This window comes from Suricata suricatta, chromosome 11 (genome assembly GCF_006229205.1).
Source record: "Suricata suricatta isolate VVHF042 chromosome 11, meerkat_22Aug2017_6uvM2_HiC, whole genome shotgun sequence".
In the NCBI taxonomy this organism is placed as follows: Eukaryota; Metazoa; Chordata; class Mammalia; order Carnivora; family Herpestidae; genus Suricata; species Suricata suricatta.
The window spans coordinates 90,403,785-90,429,677 of NC_043710.1; the positions used below are offsets into that span (position 1 = coordinate 90,403,785).

General features: G+C 44.4%; 1 protein-coding gene across 6 annotated transcripts; it reads left to right on the forward strand.

Moving 5' to 3' along the window:
* The first annotated feature begins 1,909 nt into the window (after positions 1 to 1,909).
* Positions 1,910 to 25,606, forward strand: SCN3B (sodium voltage-gated channel beta subunit 3). Of its 6 annotated transcripts, XM_029957688.1 has the most exons (8): positions 1,910 to 2,321; positions 2,740 to 2,821; positions 9,727 to 9,890; positions 12,202 to 12,427; positions 16,471 to 16,609; positions 21,121 to 21,199; positions 21,555 to 22,242; positions 25,477 to 25,543. In XM_029957688.1, the coding sequence occupies exons 2-6, from the start codon at positions 2,767 to 2,769 to the stop codon at positions 21,182 to 21,184; spliced, it is 648 nt and encodes a 215-aa protein (XP_029813548.1). In that variant the 5' UTR covers positions 1,910 to 2,321; positions 2,740 to 2,766; the 3' UTR covers positions 21,185 to 21,199; positions 21,555 to 22,242; positions 25,477 to 25,543. The 6 variants fall into 6 exon arrangements, with proteins under 6 accessions (XP_029813548.1, XP_029813547.1, XP_029813553.1 ...); XM_029957687.1 differs by having other exon boundaries at positions 21,121 to 22,242; XM_029957690.1 differs by lacking the exon at positions 1,910 to 2,321 and adding an exon at positions 2,329 to 2,466 and having other exon boundaries at positions 21,121 to 22,242.
* The last annotated feature ends 287 nt before the right edge of the window (positions 25,607 to 25,893 follow it).

The following is a 25,893-nucleotide window of genomic DNA, read 5'->3' on the forward strand; positions in this document are numbered from 1 at the left end:
AATTTTTGTAATAATATTTTATTTCAGCTCCTAACCTGTTATTAATCAGTGACTAATTTTTGTATTAATCTTTCATTTTGGCTCCTAATCTGTTATTAATCTGCTATTAATCTGTTATTAATTTTTGTAATAATCTTTCATTTCAGCTCCTAACCTGTTATTAATCTGTTAGTAATCTGTGATTGATCTGTGGCTAATTTTTGTGTTAATCTTTCATTTTGACTCCTAATCTGTTATTGATCTGCTATTAATCTGTTGTTAATTTTGTAATAATCGTTCATTTTGGCTCCTAACCTGTTATTAATCTGTTATTAATTTTTGTATTAATCTCTCATTTTGGCTCCTAATCTGTTACTAATCTGTTATTAATCTTTCATTTTGGCTCCTAATCTGTTATTAATCTTTCATTTTGGCTCCTAATCTGTTGTTAATCTGTTATTAATCACTCCTAACCTGTTATTAATCTGTTATTAATCTTTCATTTTGGTTGCTAATCTGTTATTAATCTTTCATTTTGGCTCCTAATCTGTTATTAATCTGTTCCCAATCTGTTATTAAATTTTGTATCAATCTCTCATTTCGGCTCCTAATCTGTTATTAATCTGTTCCTAATCTGTTGTTAATCTGTCATTAATCTGTAATTAATCTGTTATTAATCTGTTCCTAATCTGTTATTAATTTTTGTATTAATCTCTCATTTTGGCTGCTAATCTGTTATTAATCTGTCCCTAATATGTTGTTAATTTTTTCCTAATCTGTTATTAATCTGTAATTAATCTGTTCCTAATCTGTTATTAATTTTTGTATTAATCTCTCATTTCGGCTCCTAATCTGTTATTAATCTGTTCCTAATCTGTTGTTAATCTGTTTCCTAATCTGTAATTAATCTCTTATTAATCTGTTCCTAATCTGTTATTAATTTTTGTATTAATCTCTCATTTCGGCTGCTAATCTGTTATTAATCTGTTATTGATCTGTTATTAATCTTTCATTTCGGCTCCTAATCTGTTATGTCAATTTGAGTTTATAACAAATCCGAGTTTGAATTTAAAGTTTCAAGTTTCCCTTCCAGAGATGGGGCGGGGCCGCTGAAACAGCTGCGAAGGTTAGGGAGTGGCTAATAGAAGAAGCCAAACCACACTGTTTTTAAACTGGAAAGAAAGAAAGGAAGAAGAAAGAAAGAAGAAAGAAAGAAAAAGAGAGAGAGGGAGAGAGAGAAAGAAAGAAAGAAGGAAAGGAAGAAGGAAGGAAGGAAGGAAGGAAAGAAAGAAAGAAAGAGAAAGAAAGAAAGAAGAAAGAAAGAAAGAAAGAAAGAAAGAAAGAAAGAAAGAAAGAAAGGAAGAAAGAAAGATAAAGAAAGAAGAAAGAAGGAAGGAAGGAAAGGGGGAAAAACGATTAGAGCAAGAGGGAGCTGCCCCACTCTCAGTACCACTCTTGCGCGACATTTGGATAGCTTCACTGGATGAGGAGGTGACCCTGGGAACAGGTGCGCCTCACTCCTACCCCACTTCTCCTAAGCAGGGATTATCTTGCTGCATTTGGTGTGCCCGGAATTAATTAATCAAGGATAGACAAAGAATAGACAGGAGAAGAGAAGGGGATGGGGTCGGGGAAGAGAAGCAGCGAGTTTCTCGGGAACAGTGTACATTACAGATGACATCATTGAAAGAGATTTGGCCCTCCCCTTCCCGGAGCTAGCTTGCCTGTGCTGGAGCAGGAATGGGGGTGGCTTGGAGAGTGTGAATTGGTAGAAGGAGGTGTGCCCGCCGTGGGAGAGGTGTGGAGATGTGAAAGGGAGACCCAGAGACTGCCAGCGAGCACGGAAACCGCGGGGTCTGGAAGTGTTTGCGCAGCTCCAAGCTCCGCCCTCCGCTCGGCAGCCGTGCTTGGCCCTGGGAGGGGCACGCCTGTGCGAGGGGTGGGTCCGTGGTGGCGGTGGGGGTGGACAGCCGCCTGCGCATGTCAAGGCTGACTGAACACACACGGTCAAGGGGGACCCGGAGAAGGGCAGCCGGTCACCCGCCAACCAGGGTCGGGGCCCCGGCACTCTCTAGGGGCGAGCTCCCTAGAAGGGGCCCACCCTCCCCAGCGATCGGTGGCCGACTGGAGCTCCCGCCTACTTCCCCGCCCCTCCGGACCTTCCCGCAGAAGGCGGTTGTGGACTGGACCGAGGTGGAACGAATTTTGGAGCTCAGACGGGAGGCCCCGGTGGCTTTGGGTGTGGGGGGCACGCCCAGCTGGAGAAGGCGGTGCAGGCTGATGAAGCCGAAGCTCGCGGGTCTTGGTGGATCCTGGTCGGAGAGCAGCGGTTCCCAGGGGAGGTGAGAGGTGGATCAACATGGACCCCTTCGACAGTCCAGCCGCCTAGAACTGCTGCTCTCCTCCGAGCTAAGCTGTCACCAAGGCACAAACCCGAGAAGCAGCTGAGCAACTGGAATTTGTGAAGTTCCGGGGTGGGCGGGGAAGGTACTGTCCGTGGTGCTGAGCCGGATCCCAGCAACCGGCTCCGGGGAGAGCGCGCGTAGCTGCTGATCGGCTTCCTAGAATTGGGGCGGTGCGCTAGGGTGGTTTGGAGCTGAAACCCCCGCGGCTCGAAAACCCCTGAAAGCCTCCCCAGTCGCCGGCGCTTGGCCCTCATTTCAGTCAGAAAGTCTCCCCCTTGGGACAGTTGGTCTCAAAGGGTTTCCTCGAAAGTATCTGAGAAGGCGAGTTCTTGACCGAGGGAATCTCTCTGTTTAGCCCCGGAAGCCTGCCGCGAGAGAAAAGATGCCTGCCTTCAACAGATTGTTTCCCCTGGTTTCCCTCGTGCTCATCTTCTGGGGTAAGTACCAGCACCCTGCCATGCGAGATGCAGATAACAGTAATAACGCCAACAATAATAACACTTATTGATGTCGATTGTAACAAAAGGAGCCTTGGTTGGCTTCTCTCTATGCATGTCTGCCAGACATGGAGATTCATAGGGGTTCCATGAGAGCTGGGATTTTGAGATTGGAAAAAAACCTCCTCAATCCCTGGTGTTATATTCCAGAACCACCCTCAGTGGGTTTTCCACCCCTCCTCCTGTTTCCTGTTAATTCCAAAGTGTTTTTTTCCCCTTTTTCTTTGCTGAAAGGGAATGCAGTCATGTTCATTATGAAAAATCTAAGGTTGCATTTACATTTCACTTTTCAATGAACAATCATTGGATCTTCAAATGAATTCCCATATATATTTTTTAAAAAGCTAAATGCATGCATTTTGAGAATAAAAACACTTTGTTGAGCCATTTGTTTAATTTTAATAGGGAAAATGGGCTTCGGCCATTTGCAGCTATGTCTTTGATAAATAGGCACCTGGGCATTGAATCTTTAGTCTTTGTCATGAACATGTGAAACTAAGGTGCTTTGGTGTTCGGGGACTTATGTTTTTTGCTTTTGAAAATGAATGGGCTCTTGTTTGTGTGAGGAAATAAGGTGACCTTCTCCCTCCAAATAAGGAAGACCTTCACTTCCAACGCTAAGGCTAAGCAGAATGGTGTCAGAGTGGGGTACTTGCATGTGTGTTAGGGAGAGTTAATGAGTCTAAGTGATAGCGTCTGTATATGTGACTGACAGAATGCTTTACTGTGTCAATGTGTATGCCTCAGTGTTCATGTGTGTTAGTGTATGTCTGAGCATGTTAGTTAGAACGGATTGGTGAAGGTGTGTGTGTGTGTGTGTGTGTGTGTGTGTGTGTGCATGCACAAGTGTGTAATTGTTGTATAGTTCTCTCTCTTGGTGACTGATTAGATCCTCAGGTCAAAAACAGAGGCTCTTCAGCTGATATATTGCTTCACATGATCTTCTACATTTCTACCTTTTACATGCTTTTACCTTCCTCTATGCTAAAAGTCAATAACCAGGATAATTGTGCCCACTTGCTTTATTGAAACTAGGCATGTGGGATTAATTCTCCCATGGTTGGCATGGAACTCATTCTGCCTGTGCAGTGGCTAATATGCTGATGGGAATTGCTTCTTTGCCTCAGTATCACTTTATTAAGCCTCCAGGACTTACTGGCTGCCAGCGTTATCTGGATTTTGCATGTGACCAAAAGCAGAGCCAAGCTTCCTGTTGAACAAAATGCCTGATGATACAGTCTGGGAAGGACAAAGAGAGAGAGTAATGCCAGTCCCAAGGGCAGACTCACCATCATCCATCCCCAGTAGAGTAGACTCGACCTGAAGATGAAGCAGACAGAATGGCTTGCCAATGATCTCACCTGCCTTGACGATTTAAGGCTAGGATTTCCTCAGGGAGGCTAAGACTAAAGACGTGAGCTTTAGGAGAGGCTAGTCTGGCTGGATAAGAAAGAGTATGGGTAAAGCAGTGGAAGATAAAGTTTCAGAGAAGGAGTGGTGTGACATTCTACAGAGCTTTTCTTCCCAAACCCTAATTTAAATTTTTAGCATCCCTGCCTGAATTCCAGTGGAAGGGGTGAGCATGCCATATGCTAAGCCCTTTTTAGGACTTATAAAGCCTGGCTTGGAGTCTTCGTCTGCCATTAGCTTGCTATGTAACAACTTAGAGTACCTGGTTCTTCATGTATAAAGTTCGGAAGTTGGGGCAGATAATATCTAAGACTGAAAAGTAAGGAAATATTTACAAAATATCACTAAACTTGGTAGTGTCCACTCCTCTCCTTTCCTCCACTTCCTGCCCCATCCCCAAAATAAAACCTTTGGAAGAAGTGTGCATATCACACCCATTATTGCTCATTCTCAGCTCCTTTATGATATGAACATTGGTTCATGAAGCTAAAAGCTGCAGAAGGAAATAGGGATGGTTCAGGAAATCTGGCCATCAAATGTAAGAGAAGGGCCCCATTTCACAAATGCGATTTCATTTTATTTAAATGTAATTCTAGTACTGGAAACCACTTTGACTAGATATGTTCTCCCTTCCCAAGTTGCTTTTTCATATGACGCAAATATGAATGAAAGAATATTTTCTATTATATTATTTTCTGCATATATTGCAAAAAGTTCCCTTATATACTTTAATAAAGTATATAATAATAATTTTTAAAACCTACACTTGCCTGGTGCTGTGGTTTGCAGAGCACTTTCCAATCTGTTACTTCTTTTGGGGTCACTATATCAATCCTTGGGGGTAGTCAGGGAAAGTAGTATTATTTCCAGTTTAGATGTGAGAAAATGAGCTCAAGGAGGGAGAAGGACTTGCTAGAGAGCTCTTGTCTCTTGATTTCAGTCTTCTGGTGCTTGTTTTAGCACTTCTAATGAACACATGTGCTGCTATGCAGGATTACCAAATTGGATGGGCATCTGTCCTTACATCTTTCTCGGGAGCCACTAACCTTCCACCCCTTCTTCCATGACTTTCCTATCCCCTCACTGTCCAGGTCCTAGTATTTTCTCTGGCCTTCCTCTCCAGGCCTACTCTCTCACATGTCTGCTCTGTTGGGGAATGTTTTCCTCTTTTCCCCCAGCACCTCATCTTGCAACCCATTCTTTCAAGGCTCTGCTAAGTGACTGGCTAATCTGATAGATCAATCATTTCAGGCTGTTAATATCTACAGATAACTTCATTTCTTACCCCTTTTTAAAATATTTACATTCTAATAAAAGCCTTTATTATCTTAGCATGAAGGAATGCATTCTAGAGCAAGTTCAGGAGGGGCAATCTAATAATATCCAAAGAAGAAAAAGATTTGAGGGTATTAGAGGAGTTGGTTCAATACACATGACTCTCCACCTCATGATAGATTGCTACTATTCCTTGGTTTAATATATCATTAGTGATATATCTACCTATTCTACCTTCTCATAAGTTTTTTCGTTATTACTATAGAAATTGAAGGAGAGACCAGAGGTCAAATGATTTGGCCAAGATTATTCCAGAAGTTTAGCATTTACAGTCAGCAATCTGGATTGACTATCTACCATATGTACAACCTTTTCTTGGGTATCTAGAGGATTTCACAGAGAGGCCGCGGTGTACTAGAGACTCATGGGGTGGAGAAACAGATTTCCACCTCTTGATGGAAGAAGCAGCAAGTCACAATGCAAAGGGCAACCAAAGAGGGATGAGAGAATTTTGTGACCTTTTTTGCCATATACTATCCAGGACTTCATGAGCAGAATTCTTATACCTTGAAACTGGACTTTGGCCATGAGAAGGGAATCAGTAGTGCCTGTTCTCTGATGATAAACCAGATTATTGTCATCTCAGGAGCATCTCAGGAAAAAGCGAGGCTGCTGTGATATCCACAGTCATCCCCCTGACTGAAGATATTCTGCCCTCCCTCCTTTAACTATAAATCAACTAGCTGTGCTCTTATTTAAGACCAACTCATCTACTTGTTCACTAAAACACATCACCGGTAATGCATTCGAGGATGTTGTTGCTAACACTTCCATTCAAGCCAAACCATGGAGCCATCCCTCAACCTGATCAGTGTACCAGCCTCTTAACTGTTCTCTTTGCTTGTCCTTTGTCATCTTTTCTGTTTATTCTCAACATAGTCAGATCATGTAATTTTACATAAATCATGTCATTCTTCCACTCAGAACACTCCAATTTCCCCATGTCACTCTAAGCAAAAGTCAAAGTTCTAACCAAGACCAGCCATGGTCTGGTCCTGGCTTGTGTCTCCTCTCTTACTTTGTTCCCTGTGCTTTATTGTGCTCTGCTTTCGACAGACACACCCACCCTAGGACCCATGAAATGTTATTTCCTCTGTTTGCACACTTACATACAGATATTCATATATCTCCTCTCTTTCCCTCATTTCTTTCCTTCAGTGTCTGCTCAATGTCACCATCTCAGTGAGGCTGTCCCCAATGTTCCTATGAACCTCTCCTCTGTTCTACTTTTTCTCATTAGTACTTACTACAGTGTCATGTTTCTTATTTTTCTCCCCCTCCTCTGGAATGTAGGCTTCATGAGGCAGGGATGATTTCTGCTTTGTTCCCTGTTGTGGTTGTCAGTGCTTAGAACAGTGTCTGGCAAACGATGAGCACACAATATATTTGTTGAATAAGTGAACAAATAAATGAAGGATAAAATACATTAACAGGTGATATATGTCCAAAGCACATTCATATAAATCATTCCATAGAATTCCCATGATGACGCTATCAGATAAATGTTATATTCAGCATTCTGTTGATGAATACACTGAGTCTCAGAGGTTAAAGAGTACATAAACCCAGGCCTTCGGTTGCTAAATATATCTTCTTCCTGCCTTTGTCTTTGTAACTGTGAATTCTTTGATACATTTTCTTATGCTGCTTCTGAAGTCATCATCATGGAACTAACTTATGTTTACCACGTCTCATTAAAAATGAATGTGCCTCAAGGCTGCCTGCTGCACAGAGTGCTCAATGTCTTCTCTGCACCTGTACTCATTCCCAAACTTTGCACAGACCACACCTTCTTTTCTCTTTTTTTCAACCGGGCTTATATTCAAGACTTCAAACACATCATGTCTTGAAAGTGTTTCTGATCAGTTCTCTCTAGATACAGCTCTGCTCTCCATTTACAGTGACGGTCCATATGCAGAAGCAAGAGTCCCCCTGATAAGACCAGTCCCGCTAGCTTGAGAGTTTTAAGACCAATTAACTATATTTTCCCTTGATGTTTTAAACTTCATTATAGTGCTACTTGTGTATTTGTTTAAAAAAATTTTTTAGGGGCGCCTGGGTGGCTCAGTTGGTTAAGCGTCCGACTTCAGCTCAGGGCATGATCTCACGGATCGTGGGTTTGAGACCCGCATCGAGCTCTGTGCTGACAGCTCAGAGCCTGGAGCCTGCTTCCGATTCTGTGTCTCCCTCTCTCTCTGACCCTCCTCTGCTCATGCTGTCTCTCTTCTCTGTAAAATAAATAAAAACAGTAAAAATAAATTTTAATTAAAAATTTTTAATGTTTATTTATTTTTGAGAGAGAGACAGACAGACAGATAGACAGAATTTGAGCACGGAAGGTGCAGAGACCTGAGCTGAAGTCAGACACTTAACCAATTGAGCCACCCAGGTGACCCAGCGTGCTAGTTTTAAAATATTAATGTGTACTGTTTCATTTTTTAGGGGTTCTGTTTTTATTATTAATTCATGGGAAGCTAGCACTAGAAGGGGCCTTAGAAGTCCAGATATCAGATCATCCGATTTTTGAATCTTCCATACAATGAGGTATAAACTCTTCCCAAATAGTTTCTTGCATCTGTAAAGAGCTTCAGCACCAGAAAATTCCTTTTTTTTTTTTTAATCAGCCAAACTTACTTTCTTACAACTTTTGGAATTGGAAAGAACCTAATTTCTCTTCCACAGGCCAGCCTTCAAATGTTTGAAGGCAGATAAGTTCTGTGTTCAAGCCAGGCACCCCCAATTCTCCCATCTGTTTCTCCCCAGACATTATCTCCAGACCCTTCTCCATCTTGTTCCTGGCTGGGCATGCACTCACTGAACAACTTTCTGTTGTCAAATGTGACAGCCTGAACTCATCGGAATGGTCCAGATTTGTTCTGCACTGTCTCTCCCGCGTTCTGCACATTGTACATCTGTGAATGCAGCCCACATTTGCACTTGTTTTTTTGGTGGCCTCATTCCACTTTTGACTCATTCTGCTCACCCTATTTTATGGGCCCCAAATTTCTAGAGGGCAGAGACCATAAGTCCAGACCTCCATGTGGCAGGCAAGGTATCCCCCCACTCTGACCTCTCTCCAGATTTTTAACTTTGTCTCTCTTTACTCCTCTGCTCCAGCCCAGGGGTCATCTCACTGATGCTCCATCCACAACCACACATCAGAATTACCTATTTTTTATAATAAAATTCAGGGGCACCTGGGTGGCTCAGTCAGTTAAATGGCTGACTTCAGCTCAGGTCATGATCTCACAGTTGGTAGGTTCGAGCCCCAGTCAGGCTCTGTGCTGACGATTTGCTCAGGACCTGGAGCCTGCTTCCGATTCTGTGTCTCCCTTTCTCTCTGACCATCCTCCACTCACCCTCTGTGTCTCTCTTTCTCAAAAATAAATAAACGCTAAAAAAATTTTTTTAAATAAAATTCAGATGCAATTATCTCTCTCCATGGCCTGCAAACATCAGACCCGGCATGTTATGAAAGCCACACAAAGGTCTTCACAACGTGGTCCTCATTCCCTTTCTAGACCCCTGCCTCATCTTCCTTCTCTTCCTCACTCCTCAGCCCAAACAGGAATAATTGGCCCTCCTCTGGGAACAGAGCACATCAGCAGCATGGCACTCACCGTGGTCCCATTTAATGATACTTAGAAGTATGTGTTCTCTGCTAGATTATAAATCCCATCAGGGTGTGGTGAGTGTTTTGTTCATCTTTGTGTCTCAGCCTAGCATCAGGCCTGGCTCAGAGTAGATTTCAGTGAATGTTGGCTGAATGAAGGGTGCATGGATGGGTGGGTATGCGTGCACCCTGTTACCCACCTAGACTCTAAGTCTTTGAGGGCAGAGCTCAAGGCTACGCCCAGGAGGCTTTCAGTCAACTCACAGTCATCCATGGCTCCGGTAGCCTGCTTCCTGCCTGTTCTGACCATGCATCCTCAGGGACCACAGGTGAAGATGTACATGCAGGTTCATGCAATCCTCAGGTTTGTCTCATGATTCTCCCTTCTCTGTCTCTTCTCCCTCCCTCTTGTTCTCCAACGCCACTCTCCTGGTGCCCTCCTCCCCAACACCTCCTGTTCCTTCCCTGTCACCGGGCCTCTCTCCAGTCAGTGCCTGCTTCCCTGTGTGTGTGGAAGTGCCCTCGGAGACGGAGGCCGTTCAGGGCAACCCCATGAAGCTACGCTGCATCTCCTGCATGAAGAGAGAGGAGGTGGAGGCCACCACGGTGGTGGAATGGTTCTACAGGCCCGAGGGCGGTAAAGATTTCCTTGTATGTCTGGCTGCTGACTCCGGCCTTTCTTTTGCTTGCCTCTGCTGTTATGTGCCAGGCTCCTGAGAGTCTGGGGAATGAAGATCTCACAAACACTGGCTCTTTCTTTTCAAAGCGTTGACAGCTCCCCAGCAGATAACTGACAGCCTGAGCATAGCCCAACCTCTGTGACAGGAGGGCACTTGGCCAGCCGCAGGCATTCTTGGTTACCAGTGGGGGAGGGAAGAGAAGAGATAAATAGCATCTAGAGCCTCCTGTGGGCTAGCCACCCCATAAGGCACTTGGCAGGTGTTTTCATGGACTCTCCTGCACCATCATGTTGGATGGATTGAATTAGTACAAAGATGGAAATAACACTCAGTGTCATTATAGGGGACAGAATAGGTTAGGTCATTTCAATCTCATAATGCCAGTTAAATAAGAATGATGGGGATGGCCAAAGTCGACAGTCAACTGGTACAGCAGCATCTGTGAGTGAACTATTTAAAGAGTTCTATAAGGGATATTTGCTGTGCCAAGCCTCCCAAGTGGCCTCACCACCATCGGTCCCACTAGGAACTGCCAGACCTCCCCATGAAGCTAAGGGATCGTCCTGACAGAGCAGGGAGCCTTCAAGACTCCACTCTGTGCTCTGGCTAATGTCAGTTCTGATTGGTTGGTGCCACTGCCAATATTGTTACATGCTCTGAATATCACCTTATGACCATTATTCACATTTTCACGGACTCTGAATCCCATGCTGCCTGGGTTTGATTCTCGACTTCACAACTTGTTAGTTCTGTGCCTTAGGACAATTTGCCTCACCTCTCTGTGCCTCTATTTCCTCATCTCTAAAATGGGGATGGAAACCATAGCTACCTCATAGAATGGTTACCTTCAGAGTTGTCAGCTTTAATTTTTAATGCATTTAGAACAGCCCTGGGATATAAGAAGCATGATACAAGTGTTTGCTAGAGGGAAGGCATACGTACATGAATGAGGAAACAGAGGCCCAAAGAAGTTAATAAGAGACCTTAGCTTCTAACCAGGTTGTCTGACAGCAGCTGCAAAGCCCTTTTTGCTGTGGTAGCTCACCTTCTTGAAGGCAAGTTTCTTCTGTGCAAAGACATAATGGAGACCATAGCAGAGTGAAATTGAGTGCTCCAATCAAGTGTTTGTTCCAGAACTGGAATCAGTAAATGTCTCTGAAATCTTGGGGTTCACTCAGAGTTGACTGTGACTGAGGCCAGGCCCTGGGGTACAGGAATCTGGACGTCTAGGCCAGATGTGAAGGCCCCCATTGGCCTCAGGCCTGGCAGAGTGCCAACCACGTACTCTACTTCCACATCTGCCCAGAATGAGTAGAAGTTGACTCAGAAGGAGTAAAAGAAACTTTAAAAATTGTAGTGGACATACAAAGCAATGCTTCTACTAGAAATTTCTGTGAAAATTGAAATGTTCCATGTTTGTGCTGTCCAATACAGTAACCATTAGCCACATGTGGCCACTGAATGCTTGAAATGTGGCGAGTGCAACTGAGGAAGTGAATTTTACATTTTATTTCATTTCTAGTCATTTAATTTTTAATGTAAGTAGCCACACATGGCAAATGGAGATCAGAATGGACAGCACAGCTGTATAGAACAAAAAAGGGAGTCCGAAGGTAGGAGTGCTTGAGAGAAGAAATTTTGAGATCACATTTCCATTATAATTCAGCCCAAAGTGAAAGACCTGAAGTGTGCATATCATTTGGCAGCTCTCTGCTTTTGTGTCCTGGGCCCCCTTCCTGTGGCCTGGCCCAGACTGACCACATCCCCTCAGTGGCCACCAGATCAGAGAGTCCAGTTTTGAGGCCACGGCTTCCCAATGTCTTCGTGACTCATGAAGCTGCCTCTCTTGGTCTTTGTGCTCTGTTCTCCCACTGGCTGCCCCTGTGACACACCTTTCTCTCTCTGTCTCTTTCCAATTCTTTCTTTCAGTTTCTCCCTCCTGGCCTCCTATTTGTTTTACTCACCTTCTTTTGCTCTCTTTCTCTGCAGTTCTTTTTTCCTGCTAGCCTTCTTCCTGTCTACCCCATTTGTGTCTCCCTGTGCTGTGTCCATCTGCTCTGTTACCTGTTTACCTTTGCTCATCTTTCGCTGCCTTTCCCTCTCTTCCCCTGCCTTCCCCTGAGCCTCCTCATCACATTCCCAAATCAGGGTCTCCTTGTAACATTGTCCCCTTCCTTCCCTGTCCTTGCATGACTGCTCCTTTTCTCTGCCCTGTCCCCATCCTGGCCCTCCTACCCTGTTTTCTCTCCTGGCCCTACTCTTTTCTGCTTCTCTACCTGCAGATCTACGAGTATCGAAACGGTCAGCAGGAGGTGGAGAGTCCTTTCCAGGGGCGCCTGCAGTGGAACGGAAGCAAGGACTTGCAGGATGTGTCCATCACTGTGCTCAACGTCACCCTGAATGACTCTGGCCTCTACACCTGCAACGTGTCCCGGGAGTTCGCCTTTGAGGCACATCGCCCTTTTGTGAAGACCACTCGGCTGATCCCCCTCCGTGTCACCGAGGAGGGTGAGGCTGGGCTGTGGGGGAGGGAGGACTGTGGGTTTCCACACAAATGAGACCTCTGCAGAACATATCTGGAAAGGTGACATCTAAAAATGCCACCATGGACTCAACTTCCTTTAGTGCCCAGCTTCCCACAAACTGCTTGACAGCTTGCCTGTCTGTGTCTTTCCTCAAAGCAGAAAGGCTGAGAGATGACAGTAGAAATGCTTGTTCCTTGATCCCCTGACTCACTCTCATCCTTAGAGAAAGAAGTCAGCCTCCATGAAGCCTAAAGCTGCCAACTCAGCTACCTTCTTCTCTGGCCTGTATTGAATCCGACTCAATGGGCTCAGGGAAAGCTCGTGAGACTACGTAGAGGTCACCTAACCCTCCTGTATGGAAGCCATACATCTTCTGAGCAGTGGTCCTCAAACATCAGCAAGCCTCAATTCCCCTGCTGGGCTTAAAATGCAGATTTTCTGCTTCTGTGGATAGAGCCTGAGAGTTTGCTCACCGAACAAATTGCCAGGAGATGCCCATGCTGCCTGGAATCACACTTTGAGGACCACTGCTCTAAACCAATGTCTTTTCCCCAAAATAACCACACAACCAATCCCTTCCCCATCCCCTGGCATCTATCAGTACAAAACCTCATTCTCAACTGGAAGAAAAAAACTTTCTAGTCTTAGTTTAAAATCTTCAGATTTCCCATAGCCAGTTTCTTATTAGGCTGGAGGTGGGGGGATCCTTCCATCAAGCCAGTTCAAGTGTTTCTGTTTTAATCCAGTCCGGAATCTTGAGGGTGAAGGTAGAGTGTGCTCACACACCTTGCTCTGTTCTAGTTTCAGAAGACTCAGAGAATTGCAAACTCTCCCCCGTGTGTCAAAAGACAAATATGTGCATCTCCTTTTGTATCTTCCCATCCAGGCTAAGTGACAGTTCCATTTTCCTTAGCCTGTTCTCAGGCAGCCTATTTCCAGCATACTCTTAGCATTATCACTGCCTCCAGAGGCGGGATGGTGAGCAGGTAAAAGGTGCAGGGCATGAAAGAAGAGGTCGAATTCATGATACGGTTCTTCCTGGGATTCCCAAGAAGCCCTACTGCCAAGCCACACATTTCCTTATTTTTTTTTCCCTCATGTTATTGTGATAGAATTCAAGAAGCAAACTTGAGAGCGAATGGCAGGGCAAGAGAGGTCATGATTTTGTCCTGATGTGGACAACATGACTAAAACGAGAGGTAGGTCAATTCTGAACGTGCAGAAGCACTCTTAGACCACTGGCATTTAGACCTGATAAGCCATTCTCCCTCTCTGAACGCGTCACCTCTTCTGTACAACGCGTGGGCTGGACTGGAAGCTCTCTAAGGTATTTTTCTGTTCTCAAGTTCCATTATCCTCTGTTTACACACCTCTTCTCCCCGGGGAAGAGGCTGGCGGCGCCCTCTACTGGTCACTGCCGGAACTGTCGGCTGGCGGGGCCGACGCTAGGAATGCGCGGGTCTCCACCCCATGCTCTCTCAGGCTTTTGCCTCCAGAGATCCTGGCAGCCAGTGGAAAGTGTGACAAATCTGAACCTGTCCGCCTGCTGGGCACCAGAGCAAGGCTTGGGTCAGAATAGAAGAAAAACGAGTTTGTTAGCAGAATCACAGAGCCTCTTGGGAAGTTGGGGCTGGAAGGAAGCTGGGCTCTCATTTCTTGAAGATTCTGAACGAAGAGCAAGCATCAGAATTGCCCAGGGGGCTTTTATTGCGTGTAGCCGGCTCCCCACCACTCTAACGGGAATCAGCTCTGTAGCCTGGAGTGAGGTCTGGCGTGTGTAAGTAGAAATGACTCCCCAGGTAATTATTGGAGGGTGAGCTCTGGTGCCCCTCATTTTGTGGCCGGGAGATCAGCGCGGGGCTTGCTGAGGGACATGAAGCAAATTGCCATTGGACACGGGACTACGGCCCTGATCCTTTGCCTACCAGGCTAGCTCCGTTTCCAGGGCATCTTTCTCTTCTACCACCATCCCTCTTTCTGCTGCTCTTTCTTTGATTTCATATCTTTGTTTTCCTCTCTCCCTCCCTTCTTTTCCTTCCTTTCCTTCTTTTCCCTCCCTTCCTTTTTTCCTTCTTTCCTCCTTCCTTCCTCTCTTCCTCTATTTCTTTCTCTCTTTTCCTCTGTGACCCCATGGCAGCCTCTGTGAACACACTCTCCCTCTTCCTCCCCTCCACAATTCTCACTGCTTTCACAAGGCTCAGAGTTCCACATTCCACCACAACACAACACACCACATCTCCTCCAGTCCTGTGGTCCCACAGAATCTCCCTGGTTCTTTGTTCAAGCTGAAGTTATTCTGTCCTAAGCTCTGACCTCCTGGCTCTAAAACAAAACTCTGAGACCTCTTCCCCCAGAAGTGACTTAAAATACTGAGCATGGATAGCTTTCTGTGTTCCTGCTTCTAGGCTATTACATTTAAAAAGAGGGTGCTTTAAGTCAAGTACATCACAAATCAGGTATTACCAAGCCCACAAAAAGATTTTATGCATATGGCATTCTTCCATGCCACAAGCTATATTTAGGACCTCCAGCTCCCATCAGGAGACCTGGATGATAGTGGAGCCTTTGGACTGCTTCTCTGAGCTGAAGGTCCTGGCTATGGCTATGCTGTGCTTTTAATGAGCGAGGCCTGATGGATGACTGGGGCCTATGAATAACCAAGGACGATGAATCTAATTTGCTGGAGGAGTTAGCAACAGGAGATGTGTCTACAAGCTTCTTTCCCACCAGGAAGGATTATATGTATCAGGGCCTTTGCCATATATCATCTTTTAATTGTCAGTCTGGTTGGCTGTGAAACAAAGATCAATATTTATTTATATTTTCATTCATTCAACAAATACTTACTGAGTACTGCAAATATTCCAGGATTAGACAACAGGCTGATAATTCAGAAATAAGTGAAATACTTTCTTACTAAGCACATCGTCAGTAGAGAAGAGAGAGAAACACATCACAGCACAACCCGAGAGGTGTTCCAATGGACAAATGAGAAAAGCGCACAGAGAAGGACATGAGTAGCTCTGCAGGAGAGGTGGAGAAAGATTCCACACAGAAGGGGACTTGGGTGGGGTCCAGAAGAACGGTCAGGAGACTGAAAAGCAGGAGGGGATATTGGGAGAGGGGTAGCTGAGAGGCGTGCAACACAATCGAGGAAGAGGAAAGGGGATGAAAATGTCTACAGATCCCAAAAGACCACGGGGTATGAGAAGTGAAGTTTTGCTGGCCCGCTGAATAGAAATGAGGAGAAAAGGGTTGGAGATTTTGAATCTTGTTTGCCATGTTCGTAGTTTGGTCTTTATCCTGAGGGCAAGGATGGAACACCGAAGGTTTAATATGTGAAAATGGCAGGATCAGATTTGTGTTTCAGAAAGCCTGGTTAATATGTGGGAAGCTCCAATATTTCTGTTGGGTGTGGGATGGTCTGGAAGGAAGATGAACTGGGAGGGACCCTGTTTCCAGTCCTGACTTGTAGAGGCCACACCCAGATTGCTGGGCGGGTCAACTGCACTGGCCTGTACAGGTTTCCCAGGCACTCTCCCTCTGCCACTTTACACTTCTGTGGTTGAACTAGGCCTGTCCCCCACATCTGTGTAGACTTTCACATCTCATAAGATATTCTTTAATACACTAGGTAAAGTAAGGGTGTGAATTGTCACCCTTACCGCACAAGTTAAGAAAGTGAGTTTCAAATAAGGGACATGACTCCACACAAAATTGGGACCCAGGTCTTCTGTCTGACTCCATTCCAGGATTCCTTCCGTGGCTCTATTTTTCTTTCCACTCCTTATTCTTTCTCATCCCCCCCACCCCTGCCCCTGCTCCCCCTGAAAAAAGTCAGTGAGGAAGCTGACAGACAGGAGAGTCAGAGGATATTAAATCTCTTTGACACCTTCTCAAGTTCCTTAGAGCCAGGACTAATTTAAGCCGTACTTAAAAAAAAAAAAGTCTCATATACCTCTGACCCAATGACAGTTCTGGGTTTGTTGGACATGTGCATTCTGAGCATCACTGTCCCCCTTGCAGCTGGAGAGGACTTCACCTCTGTGGTCTCCGAGATCATGATGTACATCCTCCTGGTCTTCCTCACCTTGTGGCTGCTCATTGAGATGATATATTGCTACAGGAAGGTCTCGAAGGCCGAAGAGGCAGCTCAAGAAAACGCGTAAGTTCCAAGATGCCAAAGTGATGCTAGCTAGCACCTTCAAAGTGTTTGCCCTCACGGATCAGGTGCTACGCAATTGACATACTCTCTACTTGCCTCACGACAGCCTTTGAGGTAGGCAGCATTCATATACCCATCTTATGGATGAGAAAACTAAACCTGGGAGAGTGTGCCTGGGACCACTATAGGAGGCAAAGCAAGGTCTGGATTCATGCCTGCTAACTCTTCCCCTGTACTCTTAGCCACTGACGTCAAGCCCGTAGCTCCTATCACAATCCCATGAAATTAGCATTATCACGACTCATGCTTTATGAAGCCGGCTTATGGAGGGTGGTGTGGCTTGCTGAGGCCATGCGCATGATGGAAGGAGAGACTGGGAGGGAGGCCCCTCTATTCCAAAGGTCTATTCTGTTGCACTTGGCTGTTCATTGTACACTGTGGAACTCATCAGGCCATCTGGGCCCCTGGCTTTTATCAGCTAAGAAGCTCCGAGCCACACATTCCTGCTCCTGGAGCCTGGCAGCAAATGAATGCGCGGAGTAGAAGCCCTCATCCTCCAATGTCCAGACTGCACCTTGGCCATTTTCACTAAGGCCCTAGTCACCCAGGAGTGAGCACAGCTGAGAAAAAAATGGGGTCTGAGGGCCTAAGAGGCCCCTCTGGCCTGTCGTTTGGGGAGAGGAGAGAACAGAACTCTCACAGATGTACAAGGCTGGCAACACTGCTGAGGGAGTAACCTAGAAACTGTAGGCTATTATCACCCAAAAATGTTTGATAAAGAAAATATTCTGCATGATCTCTATGATCCCAGGCAAGTAAAACTTACAACTGATAGATGGATAGAAAGTATTGATACACGAGGGGAGCCTGTCATTCCTGGCAGAACTTGGGTGCTTGGGTTTTAGTGCTTGGACAAGGAAGTGCTTAGACTTGGACAGGAAGCATCTACAACAGGACCTGCACAGAAACCAGGGTCGGAATGAGGCCCCCAGAAGAGACAGGATCCTCAAAGAGCTACACCACAGGCAAAGGACAGATCAGAAAATCAGTCCACCAGCCCGGGGGAAAAGCCAAGGAAACAATATCCATCTTGGCCTGCCTCTCAAGTAGAAACCTAAAAGATTCTTGAGAATTAGGAACCACAAGCCCACTCTCACAATGCTTGGATTTAAATTTATACTATCTGCGTGATCCAGGAAGCCTCAAGCTGAGAAAATCAATGGAAAAATTAATCTCCAGATAGTGATCACCACGTAGAAGCAAATGAAACACCACTCTGGAGGGGCCCACTCCTCAGCTGAGGCGTAACAGGATTCCCTGCATAAATCATTGCTGAATCTGATTTCACAATCTGATCCAAAGCTAAAAAGACACAGCTGCAATCCAGCGTGAGCAAGAGAAGTAACAAATGGCAAGATTACATCCCAGGAACTTCGGACACAAGAAGGGCCTAGTAGAAGTTAGAAAATAAGTTTATTTAAAAGAATGGAAGCAAAGGGCACCTGGGTGGCTCAGTTGGTTAAGTGTCTGACTTCGGCTTAAGTCACAATTTCCTGGTCTGTGAGTTTGAGCTCCGAGTCAGGATCTGTGCTGACAGCTCAGAGCCTGGAGCCTGCTTTGGATTCTGTGTCTCCCTCTCTCTCTGCCCCTCCCCCACTCTCTCTCTCTCTCTTTCTCTCTCTCTCAAAAATAAACAAATATTAAAAAAAATTTTTTAAAAGAATGAAAGCAATAAAAGGAGGACTGAAAGCCTAAGAATAGAATAAGTTGTAGAAAAAAATGAACAGGTAGATTTTCAATAGGAATCTTCAAAATCTGGAAATGAAAAATCCAATCAAAAAATCTTAAAACTAGATGAATTGGCTCAACAGAACAGCAGATAATGGACAAGCTGGAAATAAATGGAAGGAAGTTATACAGAATGAAGCACAGAGATATAAAAAGCTGGACTATCACAGTGAAACATGAAGAAAGAAAATGAGAATATCTGTTAGAACAGAACAGAAAATGGAGGAGAAACAATATTCAGAGATACAGTGGCTGAAAAGGGCATGACTTCCCAGATTCAGGAAGCATGACATGTCCTGAGCAGGATAAATATTAAGTCTAAACACCAATCAGGGAACCTGGGTGGCTCTGTCGGTTAAGCGTCCGACTTTGGGTCAGGTCAGGATCTCACAGTTTGTAGGTTTGAGCCACAGAGCCTGGAGCCTGTTTAGGTCTTAAGTCTCTTAGTAAGTTTTGTGTCTCCCTCACTCTCTCTCTGCCCCTCCCCTACTCACGCTCTGTCTCTCTGTCCCTCTCTGAAAAATAAACATTAAAAAAAAAATCAAACACCAATCATCTTTACACTGATAAATGGCATCCACTAAGATAACCTCCAGCAAATACCATCTGTGTTATAATATTAGACACGTCTCCCTGCTTCAATTCAATATAATATTGCAGTTCGTAGGTAGTGTACTAAGTAAATACAAAGGGGAAAAAAAGAGTAAAAATTGTAAGGGAAGAAACTAAAGAATCCTGATTCGCACCCAATATAATTATCTACTGTTAGTTTGAAACCTCCTATGGAGTTTCCCCGGGTGTCACCTGAAACCTGCCCCCATACACGCAGGGCAGGGAGAGACTGAAGGAAGACACAGGCCACTCCAGATTCGGAGGTGGAAGGTTGAACGAGCCAGGGCGTGAACTTACAAGGCTTTTCCAGGGCAGCCACAAGATGAACCTGCCGGAATCTTAAAGATTTATGTAGTGAGGCCTTAACTAGGTTCAGACATGTATATAGTCCAGATAGTCTCAACACCACATCTTTGTCTTAAGATGTGGCCTTGGGGCAGCTTCTGAGAGTGGGGAAGGCAACTGGAAGGCACCCCCCAAGGAAAGTGGAAGTGGGGGAGCCCCTGATTACTGGGATCCAGCTTACAGGTGACCTGGCAGCCACACCCTCTCCATGATCCCCTCTACCACCTACATAGAAAATCCAAGGGAATCTATAGACAAACCATTAGAGCGAGTGAGAACATTCCACAAGACTGTTGTACAGATAAAAACATAAAAAGTATAAAAACCACCTATGGTCCAGCTACAAAAATTTAGAAAAACATTTAAATATTAAAAACATTGGAAAACATTTCCATAGTCTTCAGTACCTGGGAATACATTTGATAAAAACACGCAAGACCTTTAAGGAGAGAAATTACAAAACTTTACTAAAAGACTTAAGACCTAAAAAATGGGGAATAAAAGCTCTCTATTGTAAACGTGGCAATTTTCTCTTAGTTAATCTGCAAATTCGATGACATTTCAATCACAATACCCATTAGATTGTTCAGGGAACTCAGTGAGCTGAGTCACACAGAAAACGAAAGGGTCAAAGCTAGTCTCAACGGAGCGATGGCCAGATAGTGAATGTTTTAGACTTTGCAGGCTACACAAGGGTCTCCGTTGTGTATTGTTCTTTGATTTTCCTTCCTTGTTCGCAACCCTTACAGCAGTTCTTAGCTCATGAGCCATAGTTTGCCTATTTCAAAAAAAAAGAACAATATTTAGGGAAGGTGGCTGGTAGGACTTTTCCTATCAGATATGAAGATTTCTTATAGAGCAATTAAAGAGTTTGTTGATACTGACATAGGCATACAGCACAAAGAGAATGAAAAAAAGAGGCCCCAAATAGACCAATGTGTACCTACAATTTTACATAATACATTACAGAAGTGGCACCATAATCACTAATGGAAGAATGAACTCTCCAAAATGTGGTAGAAAGACAATTTCTTATCCATATGGAAAAGAAAAGAAGAGTCCCCAACTCTCACACTAAACAAAAATAAATGGCAAGTGGATGTAGAGATGAGGTAAAAGGTAAAACTTGAAAATTCTATTAAGGGAACATAAGACAATATCTTCATTACGCACAGAGAGGAAAAAAGGATAATTTTCATGACACTATATCTAAAAATGATTTGTTTAATATGAGAATTCATAAACAGTTTAGAGACAAACCATGGACTGGGAGAAGATATTTTCAAGACACAAAACCATCAAAGAAAAATCCACGAGAGAAAGAGAGAGATCATAGAGGGACAGTTTCCAAAGCAAATGAACAGTCAAATTACAGAAGCAGAAATCCAAATAGCCTGTAAACTTATAAAAAGATGTACAACATCAGCAGTAATCAGGGAAATGAATATTTAAGCAACTATAAAATATAATCTCACATGCATCAGGTTGGGCAACATTTTAATCTAACAATAAGAAGTCCTGAGAGCCATGTGGATAAATGGGAAGATTCGTACACTGCTAGTGGAAGGGAAAAAAAAAAGCACCTATTATTCTAGTTCCCAATGAAAGGGCCATTCTAGTTTTCTCTTGGGACACACAGGCAGAAGGAAACGCAGAATTATTCTATAGATGTCCTTGTCCCTGTGCCCTTGTTCCTTCCCTTTTCTTGTGTTCCCACCCCTGGGTACAAAAGTACTGATTTTCTCCCCCCATTTGCCCTCCTCCAGGTCTGACTACCTTGCCATCCCATCAGAGAACAAAGAGAACTCTGCGGTACCAGTGGAGGAATAGAAGGGTGTGACTAAGGTGATGTACAAGGAAGGGCAGGCAAAGGTGGACAAGGATGGCAGTTTGTACAAGGGACTTGGTCACCCACACCCACGTGACTTTAAATTTGACCCCATAGATTTTTACCCTACCCAGAGTCCCCACCTTCAAGGTACTTCTTAAAGTTGACACCCAGGTCACAAAGCTCTGTGTGACATCAAGCCCTTCAGAAAGTGAATTGCTTTGGCTTGAGCAATTTGAACTTCTTACCCACAGTGACAAAAAGTAGTTCCCCCACTCCCTCCTTTGTAAGGATTGTGGATTTGGTCAGTCTTTGACTGGCCTGGACTGGGCCAGTCTGGAAATTCTCAGTGAGTTGTTTTATTATTGGCAGGTGGGCTGAACACTGAGGGACTGGATATTCCAGGTTGAGTGATATTAGCAGCGCCAGGAGATGCCCCAGGGACCAGATCACTTCCTTTCACGATACCATCCTTCTATTCACTCATCATATATCCGCTCACCTCTGAACTTTCACCTCTGACTTCCTAACTCCATCAGACCTCTACACACCATAAGACTCAGCCAGAAATGAGGAGTCAACATTTCTACAGACTCAACCTCACCCTGTTCTAGCTTTCAAGCAAAGAGCTACCATGCCAATTGGACTTCCTGTGCTCCAAATGACTTTGTACAAATGCTGGAGATGGCACACCCTTCTCTCCCTAACTGGTTGGAATTGGCTCATTCTTCATTGCTTCAAGTGAATGGATGTCTTAATGGAAGGAAGCAGCAATGATTAATTTGGTTAAAGCAGGAGCATCATGAAGTGGGATTCCTTGAAGTCAGTTTTTATTTCAAGTTCCTGGCCGACTTGACTAGAGCATCAGAGCAAAGCATGCCTTCCTAGGATCCAAAGTGATAGAAAATTTACTAAGCATGGACCAAGATGTTCTCTGGAACCTGGTACTCTGGGGCTAGATCCTGATAGGTCACTAAAGACTAGGTTGGACTCAGCCCTTCAAGAAGCCAAAGACAGAAGTGGCTCTTCAAATCATACAACATGTTCATTACCCTATTAGGTAGGGTAATGCATTTGTGTCCTCCAAGCGGAGCACACCACCGAAGATGGTTGGGAAGCATTATATTCTTGTGGGCACTGGAACTGAAATTTCTAAATTGTTCCTCTCAAAATTCCTGTAGATCAGTATTATCCCTCCTTTCACAGGAGGCAACTGAGACTCACACAGGGCTCAACTCAGAGACTTCAGAGGATAAACTGGAACCTAATAAGCCTTAGGTGCTGTCCACTTGACACTTTCAGAGATGGGATTATTTTGGTTTTAAAAAGACCTTGAAATTGAGTTTGGCTATAGCCATGCCTCTTTCACAATACAGGGGTGGACTGCCTGGCTGAGGTTAACTCTGATTGATCCAGTTACCTGGAAACTAGCCAAAAGGCAGAGAGTAAGACATGGGGTAGACTTGAAGAATTTCCTTAGTGAAGATTTATGACTAAGAAAAATCCTCCAGATGGAGATTGCATCTGGGAATATTTAGACTAAGAAACATGCTTTTTTGTCTGAGAAGGATGATGAGAGAATGAGTGAGGTGATAGGGGCAGGATGGGCTTGATGGCTTCCACATATTTCACCTGTGAATCCATGATGTCCAGTTGTTGAGAGTTATTTTCTTTCCAGATTTTTGGAGAGCAGAGGAACACTGGAAAACTTTCAGTCAATATCTTGTTTCACTTTAATTGAGTGATTAGTCCAAATCTGATGTCCTTCAGCATCTAGTGAGAGAGGGGAAGGATGCTTCATGGGCTATGAGAACATTCAAGTGGCTGAGACTCAATGACAGGGAAAGATCACACTCCACCATCTTTGGGCCTCACCCAATGAACTAATTTTTTTCCCCAATGCTTCCATCCTTGGGGAAGTATTTGACACAAGTCCTTGTTCACATGTTCTAGAGTCCTATTTTATTGAAGAAAATACTTTCAGTAAACTTAAGGTCTTTTTCATTGGTAACTTTGCATGATTCCTCTGAAATTGGAGACATAATATAGATCAGTTTTTGTACTTTACCATTAGGAGAAAAGGCATGGATTACTGTGCAGTTCTCCTGATCTCATGGCTGGTGGGTGGCCGAGCTTACAGTAAAAGCAAGCTACTTCCTATCACCCCACCCTCCTCTTGCTTCCAGTAGACAACACATCTAAGCATCTAACTCGTAATCAAGTAGTATGCATGATGGCTGCCTTTTTTTTTTTTAAAGCCCACCCCAGATATTTCCTGAGTGGTTTTAATGAACTGAATGGCACCAAGCATTTCCCCCCTTATTTATGTTTTATAGGTAGTCTTCTCTACTCTCCCCCCCCCAACTTCTCAACCCTTCTCATTCTCAATTCTGTCATTAGACTAATATGGTTTACAAAGTCCTTTCATTTCTGTTACCTTAGTTCCCCACAACTAGCCCTATGAGGCAGGTATTAGTGATACTCGTCATAAATGAGCACACTGAGGCTGCCGGAGGCTAAAAAGCTTTACCATGTGCTAAAGTCACATGGCTCGTAGGTGAAGAGCTCAATTCCTCTTTCCACTTAGACCACAGTTGCATCCTTTCCTCTTATTGTTGAGCTTGTCTCCTCTTTGCCTCTCCTGCTTGTCCTGAGGTGTTCGACATCTTCTCTTACTCCTAGTTCCACTTCACGGCTCCTCTACCACTTTGCTTCTTAGCAGGTGCTCCAAATGTGCTTTGAGAGTCTATCTCGTTTTGGTTTTCCCTTTCTAGTTGATTTGCACATTACTTTTTCTCCTGAATTATAATTCAACTCCTTCTTGGGAGACTTGATCAGGAGTACAGAACTAAGTACAGATCACTAGTGTGATCCCCAACCTGCTTCAAATCTTCCCTACTCCCCATTTTTCTCCATATTCCTAGAGGACCCAGACCAAATGTGTATTGCTCTGGAAACTTCATCTGGCATGCTGTTCCTATTAAAGGGCTTAGAAATGTTCTCAAGGGCTATTATCTCCCTAGGAACCCCATCTGCTGTCTTGGTGCTGGATATTTTCCATGACTGATCCTCAGTAACACAATTCACTAAAGGCCAAGCCAGGCTTGGGCCAGATTTTCCTTTTCCTACTGCTTAACAGCCAAGAACTTGACTCTGCTCAACTCTGTTGGCACTGTATACACCCTGCCCTACTGACCTTTACTGCTAGCTCAGTCTTGGGTCATAGCCCTGACTCCTGTGTGGAAATACTGTGACAGACAGTGCCTGTCCTTACCCCAAACTTTACTTTCAGTCTGTTTAAAAGTATTTTCCCTTGTTTTCACCATCCTCCAATGTCCACACACCTAGATTTCTGGTTCTCCTGAGTTTCTGGTTTCTCCTTTGATGCCCAACTAGGGATGTTAGTAGGAAAGGAATTTTTCAAGGCAGGAACACGCTGGAGACACGTGTACAGCAATGAATGGTTTAGACAAAAGACAGCAGCTCCCTCCTCTCCCCAGGAAACCACTAGATCAAAAAGGGTAGTACACCCAACTCAGAATCTGTGAACCTACCTGACATCAATCAGAGGGGAAAAGCTGTGTAACTGGCATCTTTGCAGGAAGAAGCAAAAGCCAGACACATTTCACAATAGATCTTGGTTCTCCTTTCCCAAGTTAACAAAGAAATAGGAAAACATAGCTTAAAAAACCCAAAAAAACAAAATAACCAAAAAACCCTTCCTCTCCCCTCCTTTTGTAAATGAAAGGTCCCTGAGCCAGTGAATTCACCTAGTCACTGTGAGTGTATCTGAGTAGTAATGTGTTCATCCTCCGATCCTCCATCCATTCTGCATTTCAGCACCCACTCTGCCTGGAGCACCAATCTAGAGCCTCAGTGTGCCCCGTGGTCTTAGGTCTGAAAAATACCACCATCCAAGCTTTTCCTAATCTCTGAAACTCCACCATGGTAGATAACTCATGTTGAGTTATCTTACTTGAGTTTATAGTAGGACCCAGTAGATAAGTACTTGCAGTAAGTCTGAGTTGTAGATCAGACTCAACCCCTATCATAGGCCAGATAAGCCTCAACGCAGGTAATGTGTTTCCCCTACCCAACCCTGAGTCACCATCAGGCAAGGGCTGCATCTGATGGCAGTGTGTGTGTTTGTGGTGGGGAGGAGGCGTGGGAGCACCGTGCTTGTAGGTTTGGGAAACACCATCAGATACCATTAGTAAACTCCTGTGGTCTTGCAACTGATACATGTCTTTGCCACATTGTCACCTTCATACTGCTTTTTCTTCATTTTCCACAGCCAATCTTTTTCTGAACTCTAGCAATGTTGTTCCTGATCACCCAAGCTCTCGACAACCTAATGGCAGTATGTAGTGTTTTTCAGGAAATACCCTGTTCATGTCAATAAAGTGTCTCTACACACAGCTTGCTCTGGTTTTGCTCTACTATGTGTGTCTGCCATGTAGACTATGGCTTCTACCTCCCTCCCCAGCCTGCATCAATTCCTGAACTCACCATCGGTGGATATTTTCCCAGGCAATGAAAAATGCATTTAATAGTCTGAATTAAACATACAATAAATGTATGATCTAGCTGCTCTTCCCCTCTTCCCCCCTCACTCCCCTAATAAAACTCAGCAGTCCTCTTCTGCCTGACACCAAGTAAGTTTCCCACCGGGTGGTGAGGGGTTAACTGCAAGGAAGACCTGATGAAGGGC

Excerpts from the sequence above, each read along its gene's own strand:
- SCN3B (XM_029957687.1), top strand. The coding sequence starts at position 2,767 with ATGCCTGCCTTCAACAGATTGTTTCCCCTGGTTTCCCTCGTGCTCATC. Across the intron at positions 9,891-12,201 it reads AGGGCGGTAAAGATTTCCTT|ATCTACGAGTATCGAAACGG; the intron begins GTATGTCTGGCT and ends CTCTACCTGCAG. Across the intron at positions 12,428-16,470 it reads CCTCCGTGTCACCGAGGAGG|CTGGAGAGGACTTCACCTCT; the intron begins GTGAGGCTGGGC and ends TCCCCCTTGCAG.